The 22500-nt window shown below is 47.0% G+C and overlaps 1 protein-coding gene across 44 annotated transcripts in view; it reads left to right on the top strand.

The window, feature by feature from the left end:
* The window catches only part of CACNA1G (calcium voltage-gated channel subunit alpha1 G), a 94917-nt gene that overhangs the window by 31649 nt on the left and 40768 nt on the right, over window positions 1–22500 (top strand). For all 44 annotated transcript variants that reach the window (XM_056816649.1, XM_056816626.1, XM_056816644.1 and 41 more), the window contains exons 10-13: window positions 13301–13452; window positions 15536–15721; window positions 17456–17570; window positions 17884–18039. In XM_056816649.1, coding sequence (XP_056672627.1) covers window positions 13301–13452; window positions 15536–15721; window positions 17456–17570; window positions 17884–18039 — 609 coding nt within the window. The remainder of the gene's footprint in view (window positions 1–13300; window positions 13453–15535; window positions 15722–17455; window positions 17571–17883; window positions 18040–22500) is intronic.

Raw genomic sequence — 22500 nt, 5'->3', positions numbered from 1 at the left:
GAGACAGAAGCCTCTGCGCCTATTGGAACATCAATTCAATTATGAATGGGGACAGATGTCTGGCACCCCACAATGCAGCCGGTTGGCTCCTCAAGGCTCTCCCCTCCTGGTCCCTATCCTCTCCCCCCAGCCAGTCCCTTTCCCGCCCCATAAGGTGGCCCTTCAGTTTGGTTCCCAGTTTCTGTCCATAGGTTTCTCCTGGATTTTGAGGGGATGGTGTTCCCCTCAATCAAGGGCTATTCATCTGGAGTCTCTGGGCAGATTTCAGGGGATTGGAGAACTTGGATGGGGGCTGGGGGAGGGTTACATCTCTGTTCCAGGAGAACTGGTTTCCTTTGTTAGACTATGCATTTTATTTTATGTTTTAAAAACAACCCTCCGAGCAGAGGTCCTTAGGCTTCATCACACTGCCAAAGGGGTCCTTGGCACAAGAAAGGTGAAGATCCTCTGCTCCAAATCTGGTGCCCCCCACACCACTCCTTCCTGGATCCTTCCAACTCCAGAATCTGCCCTGGATTCCCTTCCTGCTTCCCTCTCCTCCCTCCTCCCTCCCACCCCATTCAGTTCTCCAGGCTTTAATCTCTTTGGGTTCGGATCTGAAGAACTAGATGCCTCCTGCGTCCTTTAGGGAACTGGGGGTGGGGTAGGGGGGTGTATCACTCGGTGGTGTGGGGAGTAGAAGGGAGGGGGAAGGGCAAACACGGAATCAGGCTTCACTGGTAAGAGAGGCTTGTGCTCAGTGGCTGTGCCAGCGGGTGGGAGAGTGTGCTGCGGGCGGTGGGTGTGTTGTGTCTGGGTGCATGTGCCCGCGTGGGAGAATATACACACATCCAGAACTCTGCCAGGTTGTCATCACCCCTGTGGGCACCCACTCCCTGAGTGCCAGGAAGAAGTTCTCTTCTATTTTACCTGGGGGTGGAAAGGGGGTGTTTCCTGTGTTTCCCTCCTTGTAGGCAGAGCATCTTTGAGAAGGGGGACAGAAGGGACCTCCTGCGGGGGCCAGTGGGGCCCCCCCATATGCTTCCCCTTCTTTTCTTCTTTTGTATTTCTCCTCCTCCATGTTCCCCTCCACTAGGCTTGGGGAGGAGAGAGGAGGGACCCATAATGTGGCCTTCCACCTTCATGACCTGGTCCCCTGCACTCCTGGATTATGTAGAAGCCAGTGAAGGGATGTGAGAAGCTAGTTTAATATCTAGGTGTTGAACCATATGTAGTCCATATGGAAAGAGTTTTTGAATGATTGGATGAACAGTGAAGGGAAAATGGGGTAGATCCTTTGGACTGGGTCTTGTTGGTGGTGACCGTTTTCCTATACCAAGATGGACTTGGATGACATTAAATAAGGGAAAATGCAAGTAGAAGGAGAGATTTCACTTAGATATACTGAAGGACTTGCACACTCCTAGGAATGGAGTGACAGAGCTTGGGGGAAGCACCTCTCCCCTCAAGTTCGGTAAGAAAGGGAAGAAGCTGTGATGGAGGCAGTGTACTGAACTAAGTGACTTCCTTTCCATCCTGAATGACAAGGGAGTTTCTCCTGAGGCTTTTGCAGTGCCAGGCCTCTCACTAGAGCCCTGACATTGTACCAACACCTGGCTGCTGGAGTGCAAACAGGGGCAGAGGTAGGAAGGAGTCCCTTGGGCAGGCCAGGCAGAGTAGCTGCATGACTTCTCAAGCTTAGAACCGAAAAGGCTGGAGCAACAACAGGCAGGAGGATCTCTGGGAAGGTCCTAAAAGCAGCAGCTACCATCTCGTCATAGTTACTGCAGCAGAAACAGCCCCTGCCATCTGGCCCCTAAAGCCCTGCTTAAAGCAAGGTGAGAATGGAAGAGAAAGGCTAGTGGGGAGAGACCTAGGAATGGGGGATACAGAGAAGGACTGAGAAACACACACAGAGGAAGAGACAAAGGCATGAAATGAATGAGAGCCACACACAGAGAGGCATCGACACACAGAGAGATACTGGCAGACAAATGCGGGCACACACACAGAGCCAAAGAAAGAGAAAATGGACATGTGCAATAGATATCAGGAAAGACAAAGAAAGCAGAGAGAAGACAGACTCAGAGCCTGGGATTGGAGAACACTTGTTTTCTGAACTGGGGTCTGCAAATTTTGTCATTGTTATTATTGTTCATGGATACCTGATATCTAAGTAAGGAGTGACCTTGCCCTCCTGGGGAGACAGCAGAATAGAGTAGAAAGAACACTGGTTCTGGAGTCATCTGACCTGAGTTCAAATTCCTACGTCTGTTACTCTCTAGGTATTTCTGAGCAAGATACTTCACCCCTGGAGTCCTAGTTTCTTTATCTGTAAAATGAAGGGGTTGGGCAACTGGTTCCTAAGGTTCCTTCTGGCTCTAAATTTTTCATCCTATGAGCTTAAGGTCAAGGAGAGGGAAGGTGAGAGAACAGCCATGTGGGAGAGGAAGTAGAAGGGAGTATTTCAGTTGTTTTATTACGAAACCAGTTGGTATAGTTGGAAAGAATGTTGAGGGGCAGCTAGGTGGCATGGTGGATAGAGGACCAGGTCTAGAGTCAGGAGGGCCTGTCTTCAAATCTGGCCTCAGATACTTCCTAACCCTACCCTGGGTGAATCATTTGTCTAGCCTTTGCCCTTCTGTCTTAGAATTGTTACTAAAGCAGAAGGAGAAAGAAACAAACAAATGAACAAAGGAAGAAAGAGAGGGAGGGAAGGAAGGAAGGCAGGAAGGAAGGAAGGCAGGAAGGAAGGAAGGAAGGAAGGAAAGAAGGAAGAAAGGAAGGAAGGAAGGAAGGAAGGAAGGAAGGAAGGAAGGAAGGAAGGAAGGCAGGCAGGAAGGAAGGAAGGCAGGCAGGCAGGCAGGCAGGAAGGCAGGCAGGAAGGAAGGAAGGAAGGAGAGGGAGGGAGGGAGGGAGGAAGGAAGGAAGGAAGGAAGGAAGGAAGGAAGGAAGGAAGGAAGGAAGGAAGGAAGGAAGGAAGGAAGGAAGGAAGGAAGTTGAATTTCAAGCCAGAGGCCTGGGGTTTGAATTCTCTCTTTGTTTTCTATCTGTGTGGCCAAGGATAAATTAAAGCACCTTTCTAGGCTTTAGTTTCCTTACTGATAAATTGAGGGGTTTGGGTTAGACTCTCAAAAGAAACATGAGATGTGCAAATGTAAAGATATTTCCATCCCAAATGTTCATTTGGGCTATTTGTGCCTGACCTATGGTAGAGCCTTCTGAGTTCTTATTAGTTCCATCAGTCACAGTCAGATCCACTGTATAGTATGTCCCCAATTTAGTGATGTCATTTTGGACACCTTCAAGTGCGAAAGATACTAACCAACCATTTCAGAACTAACTCCTCTGATCTACTTTCTGTCATAAGGCACCTTGCATCTTGCCCAAGGAAAAGAAGTCAGATCTTTGGGTCCCCTCCTACTCCAAGAATTTCCTTTTATCTTTGGTTCTTTTGTCCTGTTTTTTTGTCCACACATTCATTCTCTAATATCATTTTTAAATCCTTACTTTCTGTTCTAGTAAGGACTCTAAGACAAAAGGACAAAGGCTAGACAATTGGGGTTAAATGACTTGCCCAGGGTCATGCAGCTATCTGAGACCGCATTTGAACCCAAGTCCTCCCAACTCCAACTCTAGTACTCTATCCACTGTACCACCTAGCTGCCCCCATTCCCTGTTAATAAAATAAAGTATCCAGCCCCAAGCTGTTCTTTCTACCCGTCTTTGACTTGACACATTCTAATGGGAGAGATAGCATTCCTAAAACTGTGCAGCCAGGTAGTTCAGTGGATAGAGAGCCAGGCCTGAAGTTAAGAAGACCTGGGTTCAAATTTGGCCTCAGATAGCTGTGTGACCCTGGACAAGTCACTTAACTCCAATTACTTAGTCCTTCTTAGAGATCTTGGACTTGGAACCTTGGAAACAATATTTAGTGTTGATTCTAAGACAGAAGGCAATGGCTTTTTTTTTTTTAAGATCATGTCAATATGGTGAAAATGAAAATGAAAAGTATTTTCAGAGGGAAAAGTGGAAAGAGAACTGGGAAAGACCTTTTGTAGGAGGTGAGATTTCAGCTGAATTTGGAAGGAAACTAGGAGGTGAAGATGAGGAAGGAAAGCCTTTTCCAGACATGAGGGACAGTCAGTAAAGAGGCCATCACTCAGGATGGAGTGTTTGTGTGTCTGTGTGATTGTGTGTGTGATTGTGTGTGTGTGTGTGTGCACAGCTACTCAGTACTTGAATACAAGGCAATGTCCTAAGAAGGCAGGCTCTTTGGGGATCTTTGGGGAACCGGACACCTGGGGCATTGGTTATGGGACAGGGTATGGGCAGATGGAGAGGGAGGGACTGTCAGAGTAGCTGCTGCTCTAGGAAAGAAGAGCAGCCAACACCAGCAGAGGCCAGGAGCCATGAAGAGAGAATGGTGGTGTTTGGGACCCAGGAATTTTTTATTTTATCATGGTCTTTGCCCTCGCTCTTCTAAGCCCATTTATCTGGTGTCTGGGCCAGGGTGAAGGGAAGCCTGGTGAAAGACGAAGAACAGAGCTGGCATGTAGAAGACACTCTGCCTTCCACACCTTGACTCTATTTCTGGCTCTGCTGCTTGGGGCAGGGGCCTAACTCTGGTCCTGGAAGAGAGACAAGTATGGCTAGGGGGAGGGGAAATACTGCTGGGACAGTTGAAGTCCATACTTATTCGGGGCTGCAGGGGTTCCATAGGTGGAAGCCATGGGCAGCCAGATGGACGGGCAGGCAGACAGGTGGCAGACAGGCAAACAGATGGACAGGCAGCCTGGTGGACAGATAAGCCGACATAGCCCCAGACCACTCAACCTCATCTCTCAGAGATGATCAGTATCACTGCCAGACACATGTCGGGACAGAGTTTCTATTTATAAGTGAATGAGGTTGACTGTTCTAAGAGGGGACGGGCCCCCAGGAGGGGGTGAGGAGCGGAAGGAAGAGGGTGATGATGAGTTTCGACCGTAGGTCCATAGCCAGGGGAATAGGGGGATGGTGGCAGACGCTGATCCAGCCCCAGACTTTCTGCGGCACTAGAAAGGTGGGAGGAAGGGACCAATTTGAATGTGATAGTTATCCCTTGTTCAGCTAAGGACTCTCGGACCCTAGACTCTGTCCAGGCATCATGAATGCCCGAGCTCTCCCTAGAAGGCTTGCCTGGTTCAGACAATACTAACTCCCTTCTCCCCACTAACTAACGGGTCTCACTATCTTCCTGGTCCCTGGGAGGCTGGTAGTAAGAGGGGAAGCTAGGCAGAGAAGGGGCATGGGGGTCTTAGCTCCAAAAGAGTTCATATATGAGTAGGGAATGATGAATGAGGGATCATTTGGGGATCAAGAGAGAATGAATGGTCATGGAGAACAGGGCAGGAGGCAGAAGTACTAGTAAGTAATAGTAGAAGTAAGTAAGTAGAAATAATAGTAAATACTCTATGCCTAGTCTACACTCCTGCTATCTGGGTCCCATCACACCATCTCAATGTCCTGTTGTTGTTTAGACATTTTTTGGTCATGGTGACTCCATTTAGGGTTTTCTTGGCAAAGATACCATTTTTCTATTTCTTCTTCCTGCTCATGTTACAGAAGAGGAAACTGAGGCAAACAGGGTTAAGTAACTTGCCCAGGATCACACAGCTAGTGTCTGAGGCTGGATTTGAACTCAGGAAGAAAGAGTCTCCCTGACTCTAGGCCTGGCATTCTGGCCACTGTACCACCCAGCTGCCCATTGTCCTCATGATGGTCCAAACCTTTCTCACCTCATGCCCAAACTGATGCTAATCTATCCTGCACAATGCTATTAGATTAGTCTCCCCCAAACACCAATTGGGTCATGTCATTCTCTTCCTCCAAAAATCTTCTATGACTCCCCATCACCTAAGGAATAAACTTCCAATTCCTAAATCTGACATTCAAGGCTCTTCATAGTTGGACCCCAGTTTGCCTTTTAAGCCATGTCTCCCATAAGACCCAAGACATTTTAAACCTAGGGCCAAATCATCCCTCATAATTCCTTTGCTCTGGACAGTACCACATCTCTATTCATCTGGGCATTCTCTTGGAGCTAAGAACCCAACATTCTTTTTTCTCTACCCAGCTACAAAGAAGCTAGTGAAGTTCTTGGTTAATGAGGGAGAGAGGAGTTAGTATAAACCAAACCAGGTTGGATTCCAGGGAATCTCCTGGGAGAGACTCCAGGCATTCATTATAACTATGTAGATTCACTTGCCCCAGCCCACAGAATTTTCTTCTTTTTCTGAATTCCTGACACATTTTGCTCTAATAATGACCATTTTTTATATAGTGTTGTAAGGTTTGCAAAGCAGATTACATATGTAATCTCATTTGGTCCTCAAAACAACTCTATGGGGTAGATACTGTTATTATCCCCATTTCACCTCAGAGAACACTGAGCCTGAGAAAGCAAGTATCATTATCCCCATTTTACAAATGAAAAAACTGAGGGAGAGAGACAGAGACAGAGACAGAGAGACAGAGAGAGACAGAGAGAGAGAGAGAGACAGAGAGAGAGAGACAGAGAGAGAGAAAGAGACAGACAGACAGACAGAGACAGAGAGAGAGAGACAGAGAGAGAAGGAAAGGAAGAGAGAGACAGAGAGAGAGAGACAAGGAGACAGAGAGACAGAGAGGGAGGGAAGGAAGGAGGGGAAGAGAGAGACAAAGACGGAGAGAGAAAGTTCTTCTCTCTCTCTCTTCACCAGACCACGGGACTTGCCTCCTCAGAATCCCTACAACACACTATTTCTGCCATCATTTACTTGGCTTTATTTATTGGTCATCTACTTGTCCCTCTCTATCTAATTCTCTATCTAACTTGTAACTATATCTAACTATACTCTCTATCTAACTTGTAAGCTCTCTGAGGGCAAGGACTAATTCCCACTCCACATTGTTTCTCCAGTGGCTTATACAAAGTAGGCACTCTGGGCAGCTCAGGAGCACTGCAGATAGAGCGCCATGCCTGAAGTTGGGAGGACCTGGATTCAAACCTGGCCTCGGACTTATCCTAGCTGTGTGTCCATGGGCAAGTCACCTAACTCTGATTGCCCAACCCTTGTCACTCTCCTGTCTTAGAACTGATATAGAGACAGAAGGTACAGGTTTGAAAAAAAAAAAAGTAGGTCCTCTGAGTGTTCCTTGTCGATGGCAAAGGCCAAAGGAGATATTACCATGATGAAGTTTGAGTCTGGAGTACCCTTCCTATGTGTTGTCTGGTGGGATGAGATAGATTTGGAATCAAAGAATCTTGGCTCTTAGAACTGTATGGGTGACCCTGTAGCAGTCATCTCCCTTTTCCTGGACTCAGTTTTCTTGCCTGTAAAAGGGGGGCGGGGATAACATTTGCAGCATCTGTTTTACAGAGTTGTTGTGAAGAAACCATTTTGCAAGTCTTAGAGGACAGTGAACAGTAGATCAGAAAATTCTGCTTTGTGGCACATACTGTCTGTGTGACTGTTGTTTGTCAGTCTTATCAGTCAGGTACAACTCTTGGTGACCCTGTTTGAGGTTTTCCTGGCAAAGATCCTAGAGTAGTTTGTCATTTCCTTCCTTGGCTCTTTTTACAGATGAGGAAACTGAGGCAAATAGGGTTAAGTGACTTGCCCAATGTCACACAGTTAGTAAGTTTCTGAGGCCAGATTTGAACTCAGGAAGATGAGCCATCCTGACTCCAGTTTGTCCCTCTGTATGACTCTAGACAAGGCATTAAACCGCTCTGGACCCTAGGCAGCTTTTTCCAGACTATAAACTGCAAAGGAGATGCAATCTGCATTGGCAAAGGGAGTTTCCATACCAATGAAATCACAAGTCTAGTATTGTTGGCCTGGGTGAGCACAGAGGGAATTTGTCTATTTCTTACCTTTGTGCCCATTTCTATACATAAATGCTCAGGCTTAGGCACATAGGGATGAGGGAATCGAAATGCTCATTGTCTAGGACCAGAAGAAGAGAACTTAGCACCTTTTCTAGAGACCATCCCCAAGTCCATTGTTCTCATGTTCTATCTCTCTCTGGCCTAAGCCTCTATGAACAAGAGGACAGACAAAGATTAGATATCAGGAACCGCTGACCTGATCACCATGGAAAGGGTCATCTAGGGAAGAGTGGGCCCAGAAAGGTGCTCTCCTGCCTGGAGACACGGGAAATGAGCCTTGGCTTCTTGCCAGGTCCTTAGTCATCAGAAAGGTGGGTAGAGGGAAAAGTTTTGGGAAAATGAAAGAGATAGTTGCAGGGAAGCTGTGGCCACTTTTCCCTTCCTCCCTAGGGCCGCTGGGTTGCTCTATTTTGTGCTTTGTGCCCTCTATCTGTGTTTTCAGAACTTTCCCAGGCTCATATTTACAGCCCTGCCTCTCCAGGCGGACAGGGATTCCTTCACTTAGACCCAAGAGGAGACCAAGGCCCAGAGGGGAAAGGAGAGTTGTTCCACATCTATTCGGTGTATAACAGGCTCCAGGCAAGCTGAACGACAACTTCCAGAAGTCCTGGTGATAAAATTCTGGACTTAGAGCTAGAACAGTCTGAGTTTAAATACTTTCTCAGATATTAACTAGCAGTGGGATTCTGGGCCAGTCACTTAATCTCTCTGACCAATTTCCTTAGCTCTAAAGTGAGAAGGGAGGGCAGAGTTGTACTCATGGCTTCCAAGGACCCTTCCATGATCCTATAATCCTTTTTGCAAGGTGGCATAGATGGCCACTGCACAATGATGGCTTGTGGAGCTTAGCAATTGCTATACCTGGGGCAAAGATGGAAGAGGATCACCTGAAGTGTTTCCTTGGAGGACATATCTGGGACACGTCATGTTTTCCTTCTGTATTAAAGGACTGGCCAGATGGGCCAAGAAGGGGTACTGGGGATGGTGCTATTGGTAATCTCTAAAACTTCCTGCCCTGGAGCAACTAGGTCACACAGCAGATGAAGCATCAGGTCTGAAGTAGGGGGGACCTAGGTTCAAATCTGACCTCAGACACTTCCTAGCTGTGTGACCCTGGGCAAGTCACTCAACCCCCATTGCCCAGCCCTTACCATTCTTCTGCCTTGGAACCAATACTTGTTATTGATTCTAAGGAAAAGATTTATTTTTAAAATAAAAAAAAAACCTTCCACCATCAGACAAAATCTTGATCCACACCCTAATTATAGTTCTCCCAGCTGAATATGTTTTCTTTCTTTTTTCTTTTAACTCTTACCTTCTGTCTTAGAATCAGTATTGTGTACTAGTTCTAAGACAGAAGAGTGGTAAGAATTAGGCATTGGGGTTAAGTGACTTGCCCAGGGTCACACAGCTAGGAAGTATCTGAGGCCATATTTGAAACCAGGACCTCCCATCTCTGGGCCTGGCTCTCCATTCACTGAGCCACCTAGCTGCTCCTGGATATTTTCTAGCTGCCCCTGGGTATGTTTTCAAGCTTTGAGGCCCTTGATATCTGGAGGCTCCAACCATTCTTGTTCCTCACTCTAGAAAAAAGGGATTAGTATATGTTCCCTTGGGGAAGTGTCATAGAGCTCTTGGGGAAGAATCCTGTTATAGTATCACCAAGATAGGACATCTTAGTGAGTATAGAAGTACAGCTATTCTTTTCCAGGAAGGGAACGGAAAAATTGGTGAGAAGCTGCTCAAGGGAGAAGGTTGGGAGGGAGGGTGTTCATGCACTAACATCCCAGGAAGATAGTTGAAAGGAGACAAAAATGGAGCAGGCTGGGAGACCACCTTGCTGGAAATTTACCTGAACAGCTGGGCAAGGGGAGAAAATAGTATCCTCTTTCTGATACAGTAAATACCTTCTTTCCTCGCATTTGCTGCCCTAAAGCTTCCAGTCCCAGAGCTCTGACAAGCCCTCAAAATTCTCACTCTCATCCTGACCCTCCTCTAACTAGGAGGCCAATTTGCTGATTAACTAGGTCAGGTTAATGCTGTTCTCACCCTCTACTAAGTAGAGCATAGACAGCAGCCAAGATGTGGCTGGTACAACTGCCCCTCTGTCTCACCCATCTCTAAGCCCCAGACGAGGGTTAATTCTCGTCCAGATAGCTGATGTTCTACCCCCACCCCAGGCTGACTTTGGCCGAGGGCTTCTCCTCACCCCACTCTTTCCCACCAAAGAATTCAGATTGTATGCTATCCTGAGTGCTGGAAATGGTTCACCTTCTTGATGATCAAGGGCGAAAAACGAGCAAAGTTGCCCAAATACCTCTCCCAGCTGCCCTTACCCCCAGAACTATCATAAGGATGGGGGGAGAAGACCCTTTCAGAATGAAGGTTGGAAAAGGCCTTGAATAAAGGATTCTAGGATAGATCTACCCCGTTCTGCCTTCCTACAGGCTGGATACGCAGGTGGTAGTCATTTTGCTATATCTGGTCATGCTCAGAGTTGGATATGAGTTCATTCTGTTTTGGAGAGGGTCAGATAGGACATCTGGGTGGACAGGTGGCTTGATCTCCAGGACAGCACCTAGCTGGGTATCTGATTAGATAAACAAAAACTGCCATTTACATAGCACCGTTAAGGTTTTCATACATTATCTCCTTTGATTCTTCCAACAAACTCATGAGATCGACAACTAGAGTACATGGAGCTGTGTGCATAAAAGTATCCCCATTTTACAGATGAGAAGTTAATTCTCTTGACCATGCAGAATTACATAATTAGGATACGAGGCAGGATTCAAACCCTTGACTCTCAAGACAGCTTTCTGTGAGGTTGGGATGGAATGGCTGATTCAGATGGTGGCTATTGGTTCAGTGGGAATTCCAGCTGGATAAAGTGATCACTTACACGGGTCACTGATCAGAAAGGAGAGATACTTAGATAAGTGCCTTTTTAGTGCTTCTATGATGACTTGGAATTGAGTTTGAACCGTGCTTCTCCTGTTTTCTGAATGAGTCGCTTAATCTCCCTACGCTTCAGTTCCTCATCTGTAAAATGGGGATAATAATCTTTAGTAGCTAATTCAAAAGGTTGTTGACAATAAAAATAATATATATGAAGTGAACTGAATACCTTAAAATATTCTGCAAACCTTAAAACATCCTATAGCTGTCAGCTATTATTACTATGAGGCAACTAGTGAATGAACTGGAAAGCTTATTGACTGCTTACTGGTTAGGGGAAGTGGCCATGTAGACAGAATGACTGATTACTTAGTTGGGCAGATAGATGGGATTGGTCATAAATTCTTCTACTGGGAGGAAAATCCTCATTCCCCATGAATATGAGGGACAGAGTTTCCTCTTTTTTATAGATGTGGAAACTGAGGCACAGAACTGCCATGGGTTCTCCTAGTAAGTAGGAAGTAGATTTGGGGGGCAAAGAACAGGAAATAGGCATGTAGACTTTTAGTCTCAGACTCTTTACCTGGGCTGTGCTTTCTAATACCATCCCCTTCCTCTTTTTGCTGGGAGAAAAATGTATGTGGAACTCTTATGTGTGAGCATTTGGAAGGAGGCGAATGTGGTCTGCAGTTGGCCAAGAAAACTCTGCCAAATCCACATAGTAATTGTAGACCACGTGTGAGCCTGCCTGGGTGTCTGAGCAAGCGTGGATGCTCCAGTCAGCAGGATGCTGAGTGCAAGTCCTCAGAGATCATCCTTTGACTTCTAAATAGCATCAAATTAGCTCTGGCCTGGGCCCATGGAACTAATGCTGCAGCACTTGGGAAAGCCAAAACTCTGGGGGAACAAGATTGGTACATCAGGATTGGCCCTAGACATCCTGACACAAGAATCCACATGGAGGAAGGTCTGAAACTGGGTCTGGCCCTTGGTGGATCAGAAGCAAGCATGTGGAAAGGAAGGCATGGAAGAAGATGGGGGATATAAGTTGGCCCATATTAGAGATGGTTCCCTTGGTATGTGTGAGTGTTCTCAGAGAACCTTTGTGGTAGGTGCTGTATTCCCCCCCAACAATCTCAGGACTCTAGGAATGCTACCTCCTTGATTTTGCCCCTCTCCTGAAGCTGTTGTCAAATGAAATAACTTATATAAGTTGTTCTGTCCTGTCCTACTCTTTGTGACCCTACTTGGGGTTTTCCTGACATAGATACTGGGCTGGTTTGCCATTTTCTTCTCCAGCTCATTTTACAGATAAGGAAACTGAGGCAAACAGTTAAGTGACTTGCCCAGGGTCACACAGCTGACCTGAGACCAGATCTGAACTCAGGAAGGTATGTCTTCCTGACTCCAGGCTCTGGTATTCATTGCACCACCTAGCTACCTTATGTAAAGTGCTTTGCAAAGTTTAAATCACTATATAAAAGCTATCAAGTATATTTATTATCATTATCAGTGACCTTTTTCTTCTTACCCTACTATTATAGAGAAAGGGAACTGAACATGGCAAAATGCCCTTGCTCTCAGGGAGCTCTCCAACCTTCACCGTCACCCAGCACCCCTGAAAAGCACCTCCTGACTTTCATAGTCAAATATGGCAGCACCCAGGAATTGTGAAGTTTTTTTCTTTTTTAAACCCTTCCTTCCTGTCTTAGAATGGATATTAAGCATCGATTCTAAGGCAGAATAGGAGTAAGAGCTAGGTAATTTGGAGTTCAGTGACTTGCTCAGGGTCACACAGCTAGTAATTGTCTGAGGCCAGATTTCAACCCAGGACCTCCTGTCTCTGGGCCTGGAGCTCCATCCACTGAGTCACCAAGCTACTCCTGAACTGTGATGCTTTTCAATAGTTTTCCTGTTGGCTTCTTTTTTTGGGGGGTGGAGGGGGTTGGAACACCAGACCCCTGATTTCATTGTAACTGGGAACTTCCAGCTCTTTAATGCATAATATTAAATGTTGTCTAGGCATTTGTTAAGTAACTTACCCAGGGTCACATAGAGAGTATCTAAAGCCAGATTTGAACTCACTAAGATGGGTCTTCCTGATTCCAAGCCCAGTGCTCTATCTGCTCTGCCACTTCTCTGCCCCTACAGTGATATAGCTGGTTTATGTCAGAGGCTGATCTTCCTGACTCGGAAACCAGACCTTACCTTTCTACCTTCTTTCTACTCAACCAGGAAGTATCCCAATAAGCCTTGAGTTAAGACTCAGAAGAGATGTGATGAGGAGACTCAGCTCCTCAGAGATCCTGGCAGTAACTGCTTCCTTATCTCTATACCATTTTTGGAGAAATCAATTCCCCTGTGTGGGCCTCACTATTGACAAGCTACTCTATTCCACTGAGCCTCGGTTTCCTCATCTACAAAGCTAGATGACTGTTTTAATTCTATATTGCAACAGTCTCTGATCCTATGATCCATCTTTTCCTTTTCCCCTGCCTCTGCCTTCAGCCTGAGGAACTCACCAATGCCCTGGAGATCAGCAACATTGTCTTCACCAGCCTCTTTGCCTTGGAGATGCTGCTGAAGCTGCTCGTGTATGGCCCTTTCGGCTACATAAAGAACCCTTACAACATTTTCGATGGAGTCATTGTGGTCATTAGGTGAGTCCAGCCTTCTCCCAACTGTCCTCCTGATCGGAAGCCAGAGGACTTGGGGGAGGAAAGGATTGGCTTGGGAAACTGGGGACCTGAACTTACCTGGAAAGAAAGCTGTCCAGTGAGCTGTAACTCCTTCCCTTCAGCATTAAAAGTTGGCCAAGTGGGAAGCAGAATAGCTTAATGGACAGATCACACTTCCCACAGCACTGGAAGTCAAGAAACTGGGAAAACCCACTTTGCTTTGCCTGTAACATTGGGCTAGTCACTTCATTTCCATTTGTACTATGGCATGGTTGAGATTGGATGATCAGTAAGATCCCTCCCAGCTGGGATTACTTGATACTCTCCCGGGCTATCTCCCATAAGTCTTGTCATTTTCTGGAGGGAATCTCAAAGGTCTGCCACTTCACCAATCATCGGGAATAGCTGCTTCTTTTTTCCTTCTACTTAGCTCTTTCTTGGAAGTTCGGTGCTTTTCTGTTTCTCTCTTTTTCTTTTCTGTTTCTCTCTGTTTCCTTATGCCCTTCAGTCCTCTATGCCATTCAATCAGCTGGTGTTTATTAAGCACCTACTATGTACCAGGCATTGCAAAAAGTGCTAAAAATACAAAGAAAAGTAAAACAAGCAACAATGACAATAAAACAATAGTCCCAGTTTTCAAAGAATTCACATTTAAATGAGGGAAGTATGTTCAGTTGTTTTTTAAATCATATACAATCTCATTTGAGGTTTTCCTGGCAAAGATGCTGGACCGGTTTGCTATTTTCTTCTCCAGCCCATTTTACGATGAGGAAACTGAGGCTAAAAGAATTAAGCGACTTGCCTAGAGTTACATAGCTAGTAAGTGTGTGAGGTCACATTTGAATTCAAATCTTCCCAGCTTTAAGCCTGGATAATATGTTAAAAATCATGTACAGGGGCAATTAACTAGCACAGTGGACAGAGGGAGGCCTGGAGGTGAGAAGTCCTGGGTTCGAATTTGACCTCAGATATTTCCTAGCTGTGTGACCCTGGGCAAATCACTTAACCCCAACTGCCTACCCTTGATTGTTCTTAGTATAGTTTCTGATATAAAGTGAGAGTTTTAAACCAAAACCCCAAAACAATGTGCAAATAAAATAGGATAAATTATAAGTAATCTCAGAGGGAAGGCACTAAGATTAAGGAGAACTGGGAAAGACTTCTTGCAGAAGGTTGGACTTTAGTTAAGACCTGAAGGAAGCCAGGGAAACTAGGAAGGGATAGCATTCCAGGCATGTACATCCTAGAATACATCTCAGCTCCCTCACATCACTTTCTGCCATTTTCCCTCCATTCCAAACCCTTGTGCCTATCCTGCTCATTTGGTTGGAGGGAAGTAGATCTAGGGGTACCTGGCTTTGGAGACCAGTATCAGAGAGCTGGAGTGGTCCATTTTGTAAATTGCTTGAAACCCTTGTGGGTGCTCCCAGGAACTCAGTTAAGGGTTTCCAAATCACTGCTCTCTCCCAGCCCAGGCTTGGGGCCAGGAGAGACAGCTTTATTACTTTTTCTGGTTGGCTTTAGATTTCATTAGAGGAGAACAAAGCAAATATTTCATAACCCTGATGCTGTTCCATAGGCTCAATGTGGAGGAGGGTAGGGGGTTAGGAGGGGCAAGAGTACTGTTGTTGGCTGAAGTAATGGGGTCTTGGACTGGGAGGGGGGTGGGAATGATCACAGGCATAGGGCCATTATTTAGAGTACCACCATTACTGAAGTACAGTTTGAAGGGCACAGAGGTGAGAGAGGAGAGTGCCTCAATTTCTGTGGATATTAATCCTCTCTCCTCTTTGTGGCTCAGGGGGAATCCCTCTCATTAAGAAAGGAGGAAATACTTTGATCCTTATCCCAGAAGATAAGGATACAGGAGGAAATGGAAGACAGATTAAAGATGGTGGGGTAGAATTGGGGTGATTGTACATCTCCAAGGTTTGAATCCAGACACATTTACAGGGAAATTTCTTTTAGGGTTCACCCAGTTTCATTAAGCTGGGCCTGATGCTGTCCCTTCTTCCCCTCTTATATCCTCCTCATCCTTGATCCAACTTCTCTGTGTCTCACACAGTGTGTGGGAGATTGTGGGCCAGCAAGGTGGAGGTCTGTCTGTACTTCGAACCTTCAGGCTGATGAGGGTGCTGAAGCTGGTTCGCTTCCTGCCCGCCCTGCAGCGACAGTTGGTGGTCCTCATGAAGACCATGGACAACGTGGCTACTTTCTGCATGCTACTGATGCTCTTCATCTTTATTTTCAGGTGAGTAGGGGATCAAGGAGGACCTGACTTCTGTGCAAGGCTCTAAGCCAAGATAGTATAATTGATCCTTTTTTGTCTTCTTTTTTTAAACCTTCTGTCTCAGAATCAATCATTTCTAAGGCAGAAAAGTGGTAAGGGATAGGCAACTGGGGCAAATGATTCACCCAGGGTGATACAGCTAGGAAATATCTGAGGTCATATCTGAACACAGGGCCTCCCATCTTCAGGCCAGGCTCTATCCACTGAACCATCTAGCTGCCCCTGTAATTGACCTTAAAAAAATTTTTTTTTCAATTAACAAGCATTTATTTTCTCTACATAGCAACCCTCCTCCATGCTCTGAGAGAGAAAAAAATAAAAACAAAACACTTGTAACAAATATGCACAGTTAAGCAAAACAAATTCCCACATAGGCCGCTTCTAAAAATGTATCTCATTCTGCATGCTGAGCCTATCGTCTCTCTGTCAGTATTTGGGTAGCATTCTTTGCCATTTATTCTCTGGAATCATGGTGGCTGTTTATTGTGCCAATCAGAATTCGTAAGTCTGTGCTTTTTACAATGTAACTGACCTTCTGGAAGCATCTCAGAAAAGGGTCTGGACCTTGAGCAAGAGGGCAGAACAGTCTTCAGTATTTTCCAGTTCTCTCTAAACCAGAAAAATTCTTCCCTTTTTTTTGCACCATGGACCCCTTTGGCAATCCAGTGAAGCCTTTAAATGTATGAAATACCTCGGATCACAAAGGAAGCTAATTATATTGAAATCGTTATCTCTGTATATTTTCAAAAGCTCACATACCCCAGGTTAACAATCTCAGCTCTGAGCTCTGAGGGTTGAAGAATGGGGACGTCAGGCATCCTAGATTCTCAGGGACAGGACTAGGTATCAAAAGGGAACGGTGGGGAGGCCTTGCATTGGCTTTTCCCTGTGGGAGCTGGCCGAGTTATTCCTTTGCTTTACATGTTCCCTAAAGGAGAACTGGATGGAAGGGAAGCCAGCCACAGCCGACATCTGGCATGGTCGCTGGCCCTGGGATTCTGTCACTGGGGAGCAGGGATGCCTGACTTGACTCAGCGCATCTGAGGGCGGAAGAGTTCAGCATATGGACTCCCGCTGGCAAGCTGCATGGGGGGAGGGGGAGGAGGCACAGAGGGGGTTCCAAGCACCCGTTCTTCTCCACCAGGCTGCCAGGTCACAGACTCTTTGCCTCTCCACAACCTCTTTGCTTACTTGGCTTTTTTTTTCCTCTCCCCATCATTCACTTCTTTAAGCTTAGGGTCAAACAATAGCACTCTGGATAGTCTGCTTTTAGGTCAAGTCTCTCAGAGTTTAGAGAGTGCTAGAAGAGGGCTTGCCTACCCACAGACACCTCTGTTCCCTGGTTCTGTGCCCAGAGCCTTTGTGGGGGAACTCCAAAAAGATCAGGTACATGCACGACTCCAGCTTTGTGTTCCCTTCCCCTCCCTTTAGACTGAAGCCCAAGTGGGCTATCTGAGCAGCAATCCAGAGGCAAGCAGAGTTTCCCTATTGTATCCCCCCAGGAATCTGGAGAGTAGAATGTTGAAGAAATCTGCTCTCTGTGGCTGGGGAAAATGATTTTAGAAAGGTACCTGGTGTAACCAGGGAGCACCTGAGCTGATGGAAGGAACAGGATAGTATTCCCCAAGGTCAGGAAGAGGGGAGGGAAAGCAAGAAACTGAGAGCTTTGCCCTCTCCACCCTTTTTTATGTTTAGCATCCTGGGCATGCATCTCTTTGGCTGCAAGTTTGCATCTGAGCGGGATGGGGACACCCTGCCAGATCGGAAGAATTTTGACTCCCTGCTTTGGGCCATTGTCACTGTCTTCCAGGTATGTGGGCCCATGGGATCTTGAGGGTGGGTCCTGATCCTACAATGACAAGGTCGGATGGGGAGTAGAAACTTTGAATGGCTCCTGATTTGGAGGCTGGAAGTTCAGCTGTGTAATCCAGGGCAAGTGAAGTAACCTTTTTCAGCCTCAGTTTCCTGTCCTGTAAAATGGAACTAATAATAGTACCTACTGCCCAAGGTCCTTGTGAGGATCAAAAGAGACCACCTATATAAAAAGCTTTGCAAACCTCAAAGCACTCTATAAATGCTAACTATTGTCATTTGTATTCCCTACCCTCCAATCCCCATGGCAGATACTGACTCAAGAAGACTGGAACAAGGTCCTCTATAACGGCATGGCATCTACGTCCTCCTGGGCAGCTCTCTACTTCATTGCGCTGATGACTTTTGGCAACTATGTCCTCTTCAATCTACTGGTGGCCATCCTGGTGGAGGGCTTCCAGACAGAGGTAACCCACCTGGACACTACCACCCGGCTCCCTTGAGAACATAGTCATCCTGTGCTAAAAGTCCCATCCCTTAGAAGGAAGGGATCCCATTATAGCGGTAGCACAAAGCAGCCCTGTTCTACCGAGCTCAGCTTCCAGACCAAAATAGCTCTTCTCTGGTGCTCTCTTTGGGAGGGATGGAACCCACCGGGATTCTTATTCCTCCTTCTCTTATCCCTTCCAGACAGAAGTCACCTCTCTTTCTCTAAACGCCCCCTCTCACCCCGCTGCTAGAGCTAAGCTATCCCTCTATAAGACTTTGTCCCTAATTTGACCACTTTTAGCCATCCCCAGGCATACCATCCCCTTCTGGACCAAGGTAGCCCTATCTCTGTGTCCCTCCTCCACCAGCCCTCCCCCCCATTAGAAGACACAGCCCTCGTGAGCAAAATGGGTTAGGGGAGAGTAGAAAAAGGTTTTGAGGAAGGGTGCGTGGGGGGGGGGGGGAGACTGGAGGGTTCCTGGAAGCATTTTTATCCTGAGTCATTCTGGAGAAAAGTTGGGGGGGTGGTTGTGTGTGGCATTTCGGTGTTAGAGGATGGAGTGGAATTGGATACCTCCCTATCAAGCCGGTTAGTCACTTCCCAGGAAGAAAAAATAAAAGTTGAGCTGGGAATGGATGATGTGTGAGGGCCCTCAACATTAATGTCCATCCAGGGCCCCTGCTGCTCCTCAAGACCCTTCTCCGGAATGCCAACAGTTTAGGTTGCGTGTCAACATCTCCTCCCAACCCCCCCCCCTCCCCAACCTGTTTTCTTTGGGGAGATCTTGTGGAGTTGAGGGGTAGATAATGACACAACGCCCGGATCTAGAGGGCCTAACCATTCCCCCGGCCAAGAAGGGGGTTCATCTGCTCCGTTTCGCCCTTCTCCCTCCCCTCCTTTGTAGCCTCAGAGACCATAGCCTCGGGATTGGGGTGATGCAGACACACTGGGAAATGAGCCCATTTAGCGATCTCTAAAATGGAGATGAGCCATCTATTTCCAGATCACGCCTACGCCTCCGTCCTCACAGGTCCCGTCATCGATTAATATCGATTAATAATGATCCAACCTTCGCTGAGCCCAAGCAGTCTGGCCCAACGCCTTCTCGAAGGCCCCCTCCGCTAGGCCACACCCCCGTCCTCCTTTCTCTTCTCCTGCCTTGGTCGCCCCCGCCCCCGCCCCCTTCTCCCTGAAGCTCCTTCCCCGGGGTCCCGCTGGGCGCCTGGAAAAACCTCCTGGCTGGGCGTCGAGGAGCTGTCGGGCCAATTCTTTCCCAGTGACCGGGATGGAAACTCCCGCAGCGGCCTCAGCTATAAATACCCGGCGGGGTGGGAGGGGATGGGAGAAATGGATGGGGAGGGGGGAGCGAGAATCTATTTTTCTCCTAGATTCCCAGAGTCTTGGGGAGGCCGGTTCCCAGCAGGCAGGGATTGGGGACAGAGAAGGGGATGGATAAGCTGGGCCTGGCCACGGCCGGGGCCGGCGAAGAGGCGGTGCGCGCTGGCCTCCCTCCTCACCTTGGGTATTCAGTCTGTAGCTATCCGTTTATCTTCTCCATCTCTGTGGCCCAAAAGAACACGGCTGCTGGGAGTGGGGAGGAGGGGGAGAGCGGCCGGAGGAGGAGACTGGCCTTGAGCCCAAGCTTCTTTAGGTAGTTGGCAGCTTGGTAACTGCGCCCCATCCCCCAAGGGGCAAATAACTCCTTGGGGGAGGGGATATTGAGGGGGATTTACCGTTTGGCTCCCCAGGACAGGAATGGGTTAACGCCCTCTCTCCTAATGCAGGAACTTTGCACTTGGTAGGCTCAGTACACCTTTTAAAAAATGGATCTGGATTGTATTCCATGCCGCCCTTCCTCCTCCTCCCCCTTTAAGCTCTTGTTAGTGGCCCTGGGTGCCTCGGGCCGAGGGGGATGGCTAGAAATACTCAGTCTGGGGCCCGGGCAGCCCCTTCCCCGCTTTTGAATGGGAGTTCCAGACAGCTCCAGGGGCCTAGGGTTTCCCCTGAGAACCCCCCCCCCCATCTAATGAGGAGAAAATAGAAATCTGCCTGCCCTCCTTCCTGTCTCCCTCCTTCCCTCCAGCGCTGCCTTCTGAATAGCCTTCTTTCCAAGTTTTACAACCCAGATGTAGCCTTCTCGGGTCTGTGTGGGTCCCCGTTTACTAGGTGCCTCTCCCTCACTTGCACCCCCGCCGAAGAGGCCTCTCCCCGCTCCCCCGCCCCCATTGTCCCTTTCAGCAAACACCTTGTTAATTTGAGTGCAGCTGTGCTGGGCTCTTGGTTGCTAAGCAGCAGCAGAGTCTGCTAGAGGACAGACGGAGCCGGCTGGGGCTCCTCATACCTTAGGGTGGGGTGACCCTGGTCTTCGTGGGTGGATAGTGGGCCCTTCTAGATCCAGAGCTTGCCTTGTGCGGTGGTGGTTGGAGTCTGGATGAGAGCCTACAGTCTCTGCCCTACCCCAGCTCTGGGTGGGGTGAAGGATGGAGAGAGGAGTGTAGGCATCAAAAGGATGGAAGTTAGCAAAGCCAGGGCAGGAGGGCTACTTTGGGACAAGGGGTGGGGAAACACTACTAGCTCTGCCCATGGAATAAACCCATCTTAGGAGAGTCCTCTCTGGAGGGGGTGAGGGACAAGTGTTCTTCTAAATTCTAGAATCTGAGAAGTCTTGGTTTTTCCAAAGTCAGCTGAAGAGCTATAATGCCAAATAATGCCCAGTGTCTGCACCTTAGTAGAGAGATTTTGCACCAAGGCTTTTTTTTTTTTAAACTCTTCCATTACCTTCCATTTTCAAAGGGCCAGGCAATGGGGGTTAAATGACTTGTCCTCAGTCATAGAGCTAGAATGGGTCTGAGGCCAGACTTGAACAGAGCCACCTAGCTTGCTCCCTGCCAATGATGTATTCCCTACCAGCCAAAGATGTCTTAGATCCCACCCTATTTACTCTTCTTATGGAGTAATGAAATTTATAGGTTACACGTGCAAGTGATAGGAAGAATTCAGAACAAATCCCTCTTTTTCACTGTAATATTTAGGACTTGCCTTATTCCTGGACAGTAGAATATCAATTCCCCAAAGGTGAAGACTGTTTGGTTTAGTGGAAAGAGTTCTTAATGGCATGAAAAAACCCGAGTTTAAATCCTTCTGCTGCTTATAAAATAAAGGGGTTGATATAGATGAGAGGTTCTTAATTTTTTTTGTTAATCACCCCTTTTCTAGTCTAAGAAAGCCTACAGAACCCTTCCCACAATTACATTTTAAATGCATAAAATAAATCACAAAGGAAACCAATTATATTGAAATATGGTTATCAAAATAACCCCAGGTTCAAAATTCCTGAATCATGGCATCTGAGGCTTCCTTAAGCTCTAGATCTAAGATCCTATTGCTTAGTCCTGCCCACATCTATTTTATAACCCTGAGGTTTAGGACTAGAAGCTTCTCTTAGAGGCAGGGGCACCTATACATCTTCAACCCCTTTCCTCCCTGGTCTGTGGCATTTTTTTTACTCTTACCTTCTGTTTTAGTATCAATTCTAGGACTGAAGAGTGGCAAGGCTAGGCAATTGGGCTTAAATGCCTTGCCCAGGGCCACACTGCTAGGAAATATCTGAGGATGGCTTTGAACCCAGATCCTCCTGACTCCAGGCCTGGCTCTCTATCCACTGTGTTACCTAGCTGCCTTTGTTTAGCATCTTCTTTGTATGAACAGTAAAGGCTAAGTGTCATCAGTGAGGCTGGGATGTCATCCACCTCACTTTTAATTCTTCAGAAGAAAATGGTTTTTAGATCCCCAGTTTTCCATTAAAAAAAAAAAAACAGAGTCATTAGCAGAAGAGATGTGAAAATCTGCTTCCCAAACACTGTTTTGGTATGTTAAATTAGAAATAGCTTTCCTGAATGCAAAGGGAGAGGAGTACCAGAGCTGTCTCTTACCTTCAGGGTACAGGGAACAAACAGGGAACAAATTTGTCTCCTATAGTAGTTTCCTGATCAGTAAGAGGCACCTTTCGTCCCAGGATATTTCATTAGGTTCATTACCTTCTCAGGCTCCAGGCCTGTTATGAAACCATTATTTGCCATGAAGGGATGTTATTACCATGTCATGTTGTCACATTCCATCTCAAAGGGGTCACTTATAGAGACCCTTAGTTTGAAACAACTGAGTTCAAGGGTATGAGACAAGAGACCTTTTCTTTCTTTCTGCCCCTTCGCCTGGCTTCTTACACACACACACACACACACACACACACACACACACACACACTCCTAACCCTGTTTTCCCAACTCCCTTGCAAGGGAGCCAAGCAACCTGGGTCCTAGTCTTGGCTCTGTCAGTATCAGTGTGACTTTGGGCAAATCATTTCACTTCTTGGAGCCCTTGTTTTCTCATCTGAAACATGAAGGAACTAGACTAGAGCATAGATTTAGAGCCTTGGAAG

The sequence above is a fragment of the Monodelphis domestica genome, chromosome 2, assembly GCF_027887165.1.
Source record: "Monodelphis domestica isolate mMonDom1 chromosome 2, mMonDom1.pri, whole genome shotgun sequence".
Lineage (NCBI taxonomy): Eukaryota > Metazoa > Chordata > Mammalia > Didelphimorphia > Didelphidae > Monodelphis > Monodelphis domestica.
The sequence above is the reverse complement of the archived record's forward strand: the minus strand, read 5'-3'. Positions and strand labels throughout refer to the sequence as shown.